Here is a 9,754-nt window from a genome sequence, read left to right on the forward strand (position 1 = left end):
ATCCAACCAGTTTTCCACCCAGGAGAGTGTGCGCCTGTCCAGCCCAGAGGTGACAGTTTCTCAAGCAGAATGCTGGGAGAAACTGTGTTAAAGGCTTTACTGAAGTCCAGGAAGATCCATCCACAGCCTTTCCCTCATCCAGCAGTCGAGTCACTTTGTCATAGAAGGCGATCGGGTTAGTCTGGCAAGACCTGCCTTTTGTGAACCTGTGTGGACTGGGCCTGATCACCCGGTTCTCTTGCATGTGCTTCATGATCGCACTCAAGATCACCTGCTCCATGACTTTCCCTGGCACTGAGGTCAGACTGACAGGCCTGGAGTTCCCTGGATCCTCCCTGCGACCCTTCTTGTAGACGGGCACATCATCAGCCTCCAGTCCAGTGGGACTTCCCCAGTCAGCCAGGGCTGCTGGACGATGATGGAAAGGGGTTTGGCCAGCACACCCACAGCTCCTTCAATACCCTTGGGTGGATCCATCCGGCCCCATAGACTTGTGGGTGTCTAGTCGGGCTAGCAAGGCTCTGACCACCTCCTCTTGGATCATGGGAGCTTTGTTCTGCTCCTCTAGCTCCTGGGTTTGTACACAGAGGGAACAACTTTCCTTATTATTAAAGACTGAGGCAAAGAAGGCATTAAGTACCTCAGTCTTGTCCTCATCCCCTGTCACTGTTGTTCCTTCTGCGTCCAATAGGGACTGAATATTGTCCCTAGTCCTCCTTTTCTTGTTAATGTGTTTATAGGAAGATTTTTTGTTATCTTTCACAGACTTTGCCAATCTGATTTCTAATTGAGCTGTATCCCTCCTTAGTTTTGCCCTGCACAATCTCACTTCCCTCCTGTAGTCCTCCCAAGAGGCCTGTCCCTTCTTCCAAAGCTCATAAACGTTTCTCTTCTTCTTGATATCCCTCAAGATCTCTCTATTCAACCAAGCTGGTTTTCTCCCCTGCTGGCTTTATTTCCAGAACATGGGGATGGCTTTCTCCTGAGCTGCTAGGATTTCCTTTTTGAAGAGCTCCCAGCCCTCATGGGCTCCCTTGCCCTTAAGGACTGTCTCCCATGAGACTTCGCCAACCAGCCTTCTGAACAGTCCACAGTCTGCCCTCTGGAAATTTCGTGTGACCGTCCTGCTAACCACCCTCTTCACGTCACCTAGAACAGAAAACCCCATCATCTCGTGATCGCTTTGTCCCAGGCGTCCACCTACTGCCACATCCCCCACAAGGCCTTCCCTGTTCACAAACAGCAGGTCCAGGAGGGCACCCTCCCTTGTCGGTTCGCTCACCAGCTGTGTGAGGAAGTTGTCTTCCACGCACTCCAGGAACCTCCTGGACTGCTTCCTTTCTGCTCCATTGTACTCCCAGCAGATATCGGGAAGATTGAAGTCTCCCACGAGAACAAGAGGCATCAGTCTAGAGACTATCCCCAGCTGTTTATAGAAGAGCTCCTCAGCTGCTTCTCCTTGGCTGGGTGCTCTGTAACAGACTCCCATCCCAAAACCTGCCTTCTTTTGGGCTCCTCTGATTTTAACCCACAGGCACTTGATCTCCTCATGGCCACAATCCATCTCAACGGTGTCCAAGTCCTCCCTTACACAGAGGGCTACCCCGCCTCCTCTCCTGCCCTTCCTGTCCCCTCTGAAGAGTTTGTCCCCCACCACAGCTGCACTCCAGTTTTCATGCCTTCTTGGTTTTGCCACCAATGTCAATCGTTGTCAGGCCAGGGGCTCGCTGGATGTCAAACACTCTGCACTCCTGCTCCAGAGGCCCAACAAGAGTCGTGGCCGTTTCTTGCTCACCGTCTCCTCTGGCAGAGAGTGCCCAGAGGAGGGCACGGACTTGGTGAAGGGTTTAGAGGGGAAGCCCTGGGAGGAGTGGCTGAAGTCACTTGGTCTCTTCAGACCCGAGAAGAGGAGACCGAGGGGAGACCTCATCGTGCTCTGCAGCTTCCTCAGACGGGGAGGAGGAGAAGCGGGCACCGAGCTCTTCTCTCTGACCCAAGGCAGTGGCAGGAGGATGCGCCAGGGGAGGTTGGGTTGGACGGAAGGACAGTGTTCTTCACCCAGAGGGTGGTGGAGGCCTAGAACAGCTCCCCAGGGAAGCAGTCACGGCACCAAGCCTGAGAGCGTTCAGGAAGCCTTTGGCCAATGTCCTGAGACACACAGAGCGCGTTTTAGGGTTGTCCTGGGCAGGGACCCGGATTGGACTCCATGAGCCTTGTGGGTGCCTTCTAACTTGGGACATTCCGTGCTTCGATGAGTTTTGGGGGTGTCCTACACAGGGACAGGGCTTGCACTCAATGGCCCTTGAGGGTCCTTTCCCACTTAAGACATTCCACGATTGGATGATTTATTGTCCTGCTGCATTGGGCAGGCTCAGACTGTTGCACGGGGATGGGATGTTCTCTTCTCTCTTTCCCTTTTTCTCCTGATGCTCCCCTTCCCCATCTTACCCTCCCTTCCAGGGCCACCCTGCCCCTGCCTGCCCGCCTGCCAGCTTGTGGTGGGTCCCTTTGTGACATCACAGCGGGATCCCACCCTGGCCCCCGAGAGGTGAGGGAGACGGAGCCCCCCACCCCTCAGTGTCCGTCAGGACAGTGGCGGGAGAGACAGCAGAGCTCACAGCTCCAGAGCGGAGCTCACGTCTTGCCCCGTGCTGCTGAGGCGTTTGCCGAAGCTTCTTTCTTCTCGCTCCCTACGCTTTTACCTCCATCCCAAACGATGGCAGAGAGACCTCCTCGCAGCCCCAAGGGGGCCTGGGAGAAGAATGAGTCTCCCCAGGAGAGCAGCTCTGCCCCGCAGGCCGAGGAGGTGGCCGTGGTTGAGCCCCTGAAGATCGGTGAGTAAGGAGCCCTGGAGGGCTGAACAGGGACCGACGCCAGGGTCACGGAGGAGACTCTGTTCCTCTGCTCCGCAATGCCAGGCCCCCGCTTTTGCACCCACAAGAATTCCTCGTGGGAAGGCCGCGTGCTGCTGGAAGGCTGAGGCGGTTCCCAAGGAGGGAGAGAGCAGGGGGGACCCGACTCCCGCTCTGGGGCAGAGGCAGCGATGCTGGGGGACACAAACCTTTCCTGCCCTCAGCCCCGTGTCTCGGGACCTTTCCCAGACGCGCCGCACTCCAGCCCGGCAGCGCAACTGCCTGTGGAGCGTTGCATGGGCTTGTGGTGCCCCAAGGGCAGGACCCGGCCAGGCCCCCGCTTTTGCAGCCAGCAGAGACCCCGGCACCCTCTGACAGCCCTTCCTGCTCTCCTGCTTTCTTAGACGCCAGCTGGTTCCCCTTGTACGCAAAGGTGAAGGAAACTGTGGACAGCATCTGCAGCTTCATCAGCTTCTCGATGAAGGTACCCCTGCCCCTCCCTGCCTGGGCAGAGCGGCTTCTCCCAGGTCTCCACCTCCAGGGCTCCAGCCCTGCTGGCCATGGGTGTCCCCCTCTCACGCTCCCTCTTTGGTCTTTGTGCCAGGAGAGCATCTGCAGGTTTCTAGACAGCGTCGGAGCCCTTTGCCAAGCTGCCAAGGAGTCGGGCTTGTCCCGAGGCCTGGATGTGTTCTGCCGTGGCTACCGGGTTGTGGAGAAGGTCGAGGTGAGAGGACAGGCAGGAGCTCAGAGGAAGAGGGCAAAGCTTGGTCCGTGGGAGGGGAAATGGCCTCAAGTCGCGCCAGGGGAGGTTTATGTACGTATTGGAACAATTTTGTTATGGAAAGAGAGGTGCAGCGTTTGAAGAGGCTGCCAATGGAAGTGGTGGAGTCTCCATCCATGGAGGGGTTCAAAACACGTGGAGATGTGTTGCTTTGGGACAGGGTTTAGTAGGCACGGTGGGATGGGACAGATGGTTGGACTGGATGAGCACAGAGCTCTTCCCTAACCTTAAGGTTTGTATGACACTGTGAGTGTCTAGTGGCACTGGGTGCTGAGTGTCTGGTGGCACTGGGTGCTGAGTGTCTGTCTGGTGGCACTGGCTGCTGGGTGTCTGGTGGCACTGGGTGCTGAGTGTCTGGTGGCACTGGCTGCTGGGTGTCTGTCTGGTGGCACTGGGTGCTGGGTGTCTGGTGGCACCGGGTGCTGAGTGTCTGGTGGCACCAGGTGCTGAGTGTCTGGTGGCACTGGGTGCTGACGGTCTGGTGGCACTGGGTGCTGACGGTCTGGTGGCACTGGGTGCTGAGTGTCTAGCGGCAATGGGTGTTGCTGGCTGCCAGGTCCCATACCAGTTGTGCTTCGCAGGCGCTGCTTCAAGAGGAAAGCAGGAACGACTGCCTCAACTTGGAGCTGTGGTGGAAAGCCATGCGTGTGGTCACCGAATTGAGGTACCTGAACATCCCTCCCCGGGACACCTGAGGTCCACAGCGACACGCACGAGGCCTCCAGGCTCCGCTCCCTGCACCAGTGGCCGACTGGCCCCTCTCTCTCTTTCCAGCTCCGTGGAGAGAGTGCTGGAGGGCAAGGAGAAACTCCTGATAGAAATCTGCCTGACAAAACTCTTGCCCCTCTCAATAAATGTTACGGAGAGTTGTGAGGCAGACACATCCGTCGACCCCTGCACCGTGGTAAGTGCTGGGTGAGCTACAGGAGCCCCCAGGCCCTCTGGGCTGCTCCCTGGCCACCCTGTGCTGCGATGCCACCGGAGGGCAAGGCAGGGGCTCAGCTTTGCTTGCCCAGCCTCATCCCTTCATCCCCTTCGCGTGTTGCGGCCACCTCCAGTGCCACGGGAGGCTCTGCGCTTCGGGTCTCTGCCAGGCACGCCTGGGAGTCCTGCCTTGGAACTGGGAGGTGGCCGCAGCCTTCCGGAGGGGAGGGGGCTGGCAGCAAATCCTGCCACGATCCTTGGTCTTCTTTGCAGACCCTGGAAGCCCTGGACGAGATGATGGAGGAGTTGCTGCGCATCACTCCAGTCGCTGAAGTCGGTGACAATCTGCAGAGCATCTTCGAGGTCTGCATCTGTGAGGAGTTGAGTTCGGAGGGGCTGCTCCTCAGCCTGGGCGAGCCCAGCCCGGGAGCTGTGCAGCGCTGCTTCTGCTGGAGCAGGACTGTGCTCCCAGGGCTCACCAGGACCTTCTCTCTTCCCACGTCAGACGCTTGTGACCTTCAGCAGCTCAGGAGTAGCAGCTGTGCGCCAGAGGGCCCTGGGCAGGATCGGGAAGCTCACTCGTCTGCTGGCCAACAAGCCCACCCTGAAGGTAAGGAGCCAGGCCCCTCCAGCCAGGCCGTGTCCCCTCGCTGGCCGGCAGAGCAGCCGCAGCTCCCCCTGCACGGGGCTGCTGCCCACTTGGCTGCTGTGCGAGCCGGAGCCGGCATCGCCCTGCAAAGCCCTGACTCGCCAGGGATCCAGCCCTGGGCGCCCTCTCCCCCCCAGAGCTTTGGCACCAGCTGCCTCCCCTCAACCCTTCTGCTCTTCTGCCTCCCTCACCCAGCTCTGGCAGAAATGGTCAAGACACACGGAAGGCCTCATCTTCTTTGGAGACCTGCAGATCCCTAAACTGGGACAACTGCTCGGACATCTCATCCTTTTCCCGTATTCCGTGGAAGAGAACGGAACTCCGGATTTGGATGCACTGCGTTCTCTGTATGAGTTCATCCGCAAGCAAGAAAGTAAGAGAAGTCACGCAGGGCTTCGTCTCTCCACACAGACATCTCCTGATAGCCCCGCTTCTCTTTAAGCACCGTTCGATCTGAAGGATGGTGGTGATAGGGTTGGCCTTGCTGGCCAAGGAAGCTGCTTTGTCCTCTTGACCCTTCTGCCTTTTTCCCGCTCTTCAGGCAGGTCAATGCCAACGGAGAAAGTTCTCCTCCAGAAAGACGCTAAGGACACCTCCCTGACCAATTTTCTCAGCACCAAGGACATTCTCATGGTAATGAGCTCCTCCCTTGCTGGGACTCCTGTTCCAGGCAGAGATGGGCAACTCGTAGGAGCAAGGGCACGGAGACTGAGTGGGGCTGGCGTGGCCTCCCTGTCCCTGCTGGGAGGGTTCCTGCTGTCCCCGAGCAGGGACGATTGGGGGGCTGCACTCCAGGGTCCCAGCAGCACCTCCATACTCCCGGCCACCAGTGAACTCTGGCTGGCTTGGGCCCCCCCCACCATGCCCATGAGCTCAACCTTCCTCCCTCCCGCTGGAGGCCCTCCCTCCTCATCCTCCCCCAGGCAGACACCGCAGCCCCCGCCGCCAGCTTTCCTGCGGGCGCCGTCCACAGCGCTGACGTGCGTCTCTCGCCGGAGCTGCTCACGCTGCCAGGCAAAGCAGCACAACCAGGGCTCTCGCTCGGACATCTCCTCATTCCTTCCCTTCCTCCCACAGAGGCTGGCACGATACCTCCATCCCGAGGAGAAGACGGACATCATCACCACGGCCATCGAGGCCATGACCTGGTTCAGCGTCTCCAACAAGGACGCAGCGAGAGACGTGTTGGATGTGGCCGTGGGCGCCCCTGAGTGCTGGCTGGTGGATTTGAGTGGCGTGGGGCTGGAAGCCCCTGCCCTTGAGCCCTGGCCGCCCTTCTTCATCTCTTCCTCCCTCCCTCCCTCCCTCTCAAAGGTAGGGGTCTCGGGCACCTGAAGCCACCTGAAGGCAGCAGAGAGGGGTGGGAAGGGCAGCCGAGGAAATGGCTGCACTCCAGAGGCAGCTCCATCCTCACCTCTGTCCCCTCCAGGTGCCAAACATCATCAAGTCCATGCACGGAAACCTCCCAGCCATCAAGACGGAGGCAGCGCTGCGCAGCTTGGAGTCACTGCTGCTCCTCGTCACCAGGCACCATTCCGCTGAAGTGCTCTCAGCACTAATGAAGATCGAGCCACCAAGAGACAGGTGCTGGCCCTGAGAGCCTGGAGGGTTGTTCCCTGTGGGGAGAGGGACACGGAGCCTCTCTGGCTGCCAGAGCCAAGGAAGGGGGCGGGACACCCCTGGGGAGCAGGGCCCTCCTCCCCACCACGCTTTCCAGCCCCAAGAAAGCCCTGCAGCTGCCACAGGTGGCCAAGCCAGCCCAGAGCCCCGCACCATCCCGCTCCTCTCAGCCCCACAGCCATGCCCACTCGCTCCTCTCCTGCTGCCCAGGGCCCCCAGATGAGGGCCAAGGTCCCCGTCCTGCAGGGCTGCCCCAGGCCAGGCTGCAGTGGCCGAGGACACCCTGCTGACCGAGCGCTCTGCCTTGCAGCTCTGCCCTGCCTGTGTGGGAGATGCTCTTCTCCATGCCAGAAACCATGGAGAGCATCTTGATAGAGCTCTTCCAGTGGCACCAGAGGAAACGTGCGCGGCTTCTCTGCACTCTAGATGAGGACGTCGGCATGCTTCAGTTGCTCGTGAGTTCCCAGCAAAAGCCCCAAGTGCCCTTGGCCTCAGCTGGTGGTGGCACCCGGAGCTGCAGAGTTGAGGGAGCCCCACCTGCTCTGCCGCTCGCCCACTGCTGCCTTTCTTCCAGGTCCTGGCCTGCACGGAATTTCAAAAGGAGAATTTTGAGGGGCTGTGTAAATTCTGGAGATCCCTGTGGGCTCCAAGCCCAGCCTTACGCCCACTGGTGCTCCAAGGCTTCATGGTGCTCTCTCAGAGAGCCGAGACGGTGAGTGCGGTGTGGGCAAGGGGAGCCCCCTTGGCAGCCGGCACCTGGGACCGTGGGGAAGGTGGTGGCTTGGCCGTGGCTGGAGTCAGGCGATGGGCTGATGGTTCCAAATGCTCTCCCTGCTGAGGCAGGTTCTGGTGGCCGCCTGGGGAGCTTTCCAGGCACGGAGCTTTTCCAACAAGGGAGTTATCTTCACGCAGGCAAGAAGAATGCGGGTCCTCCTGCCGCAAATAACACAAGACCTGCAGGACAAAAGGGAAGATGTGTTGATGAAGGCCCTGTGCACCATCCAAAACATTCTGGGTCACCTGAAGAAGAAGGAGGCCAGCTCCATCACTGTGAAGCTTGTGGAGAAGCTGCTGCCCCTCTTTGATCACGTAAGGCTGATGGGGAACCTGAGCCCTGCAGATGGTTATTGGGCAAGGACATCTGCCCTGCGGCCCAGCTTCTCCTCCCAGTTCTCCCCCAGGTTTCTGGGTTCTGCAGCCCAACTTCCACCTTGCCCCAGCCCAGGACCATTCAGCTGCACCGACACAGCTGTGCAGCGCCTCCACTACCCCGATCCAGCCCTCGAGCATCTCCCCTCCCATCAGCCGTGGTGACGCTCCAGCTCACCGTGGGCAGAGACACATCGGTTCTCAAGACCTGCTCTGCTTCTTCCTGCCAGGAGCTCAGCAAGGTGAGAGAACAAGCCATTGTGTGCTTCAGAGAGCAGCTGAAGAGCGTCGTACTCAAGGACAAGAGCCTGAAGAAGAGCAAAGTGAGAATGGCTCTGGTCCCGCTCCTCCTGCACTTGAGCGACGAAACGCCGAGCGTGGCCAAGGTACGGATTTCAAGGCTGAGCCGCCATGCAGGCAAGAGGCTCCCAGACACTTGGGCCAGGGCACGTCCCAGCTTCCTAAGGCCATCGCCATCCCACAGTCAAAGGCACGGGAAGAGAGCTGCCCAGTCTCCCCACCCAGGCCCTCGTGTCATCTCCCACCTTCTGCTGCTCCACAGGCATCCGAGGAAGCTCTCCTGGCTGCAGCAAAGTTCCTCGGCTGGAGGGAGGTCCAAGAGTGCATCCGGGCTCAGCAGATGTGGAGAATTCCAGAGTGCTTGGTGAGAAGAACCCCCAAAGGCCAGGCTGGACGAGGGCTGCCCGAGACGTCTGGGGTGTGGGTCTCACCTGCCCTGCTCCAGCCTTCAGCCCACAGCCTGCAGCTGCATCCTTGCTCCCTGTCCTCAAGAACAGAGCCCCCGAGGGCTCTTCTCCACGCTCTGTGCGAGGGAAGGGTCCTCGCAATGGGGCATCCTGGGAGGAGGGACCGTGACATGCCCATCCCCTTGTGCTCTCCAGCTGGCTCAGGACCAAAAGAGGGCTGAGGAATATTTGAATGAGAGCCTGCGCTACCTGAACGATCCTCAGGACGCGGTGCAAGAGGCAGCCGTGAGGTTCATCGGTGAGCCACCACCCCCACGTCCCTCTTCCAGCACCCTGACCCCAGCTCCCACCCCAGCCCTGGGCAGCGAGAGGGAGATGTGACCCAGCTCTGTCCCTAGGGCATGCTGCACAACCCTTGAAGCACCGAAAGCCAGAGAAGGTGTCGGAGATCTGCAGAGGTGAGGAGGGGTGGGGTTGGGTAAGCCGGGGCTGGTGGGACAGGGGCTGGGGACTGCTCCGGGTGCCGCTGGGCCTGGCCCTGCTCCAGGGACGCCTGTCTGGGCCACTCGGGGCATTCCTGCACAGCAGCTCTCTTCTGGCCGCGCCTGCTGGGGTCTGGAGGGGACGCTTGGGGCTCTCTGCAGACACGGGGCTTCTTCTCAGCTCTCTTTTCCTCCATCACAGCCCTCCAGGCCCTCACCGAAGACAGCGAGGAGGCAGTCGTCTCGTTGGCACTCCAAACCATTCTCATCCTGCGCCCTTCAAGTACGCCACCCAGGAGATTTAGCGCTCTGAGATGGCTGTTCCAGTGCTGGCGCTGAGCCGGGCAGAGGGGCAGCGCTCCGCGGGGGCTCGGCTCCGTTTCCAGAAAGCTGGAGGAAGCATCAAGGTTAGGGTTACGCCTTATTTACAAGGGCATCCAAGTCAGCACTGAATTGTAAAATAAAAATATTACCTTTGCTTCAAAGACTTCGTCCTTTTTATTATTTTACCAGTGAATGAGTGTTTCCTGGCCTTGAACACCTCCAGGGATGGGGCAGGAACATCATCTCCAGGCAGCCTGGGACACGTC

The 9,754-nt window shown here is 59.5% G+C and overlaps 1 protein-coding gene across 1 annotated transcript; it reads left to right on the forward strand.

Moving 5' to 3' along the window:
• Nucleotides 1-7,924: 7,924 nt before the first annotated feature.
• Nucleotides 7,925-9,503, forward strand: LOC138733029 (maestro heat-like repeat family member 5). The gene is made up of 6 exons (XM_069879900.1): nucleotides 7,925-7,957; nucleotides 8,206-8,361; nucleotides 8,538-8,639; nucleotides 8,878-8,980; nucleotides 9,081-9,140; nucleotides 9,367-9,503. Exons 1-6 carry the CDS (start codon nucleotides 7,925-7,927, stop codon nucleotides 9,501-9,503), a joined length of 591 nt encoding a protein of 196 aa, XP_069736001.1.
• The last annotated feature ends 251 nt before the right edge of the window (nucleotides 9,504-9,754 follow it).

Source organism: Phaenicophaeus curvirostris, chromosome Z, assembly GCF_032191515.1.
Source record: "Phaenicophaeus curvirostris isolate KB17595 chromosome Z, BPBGC_Pcur_1.0, whole genome shotgun sequence".
Classification (NCBI taxonomy): domain Eukaryota; kingdom Metazoa; phylum Chordata; class Aves; order Cuculiformes; family Cuculidae; genus Phaenicophaeus; species Phaenicophaeus curvirostris.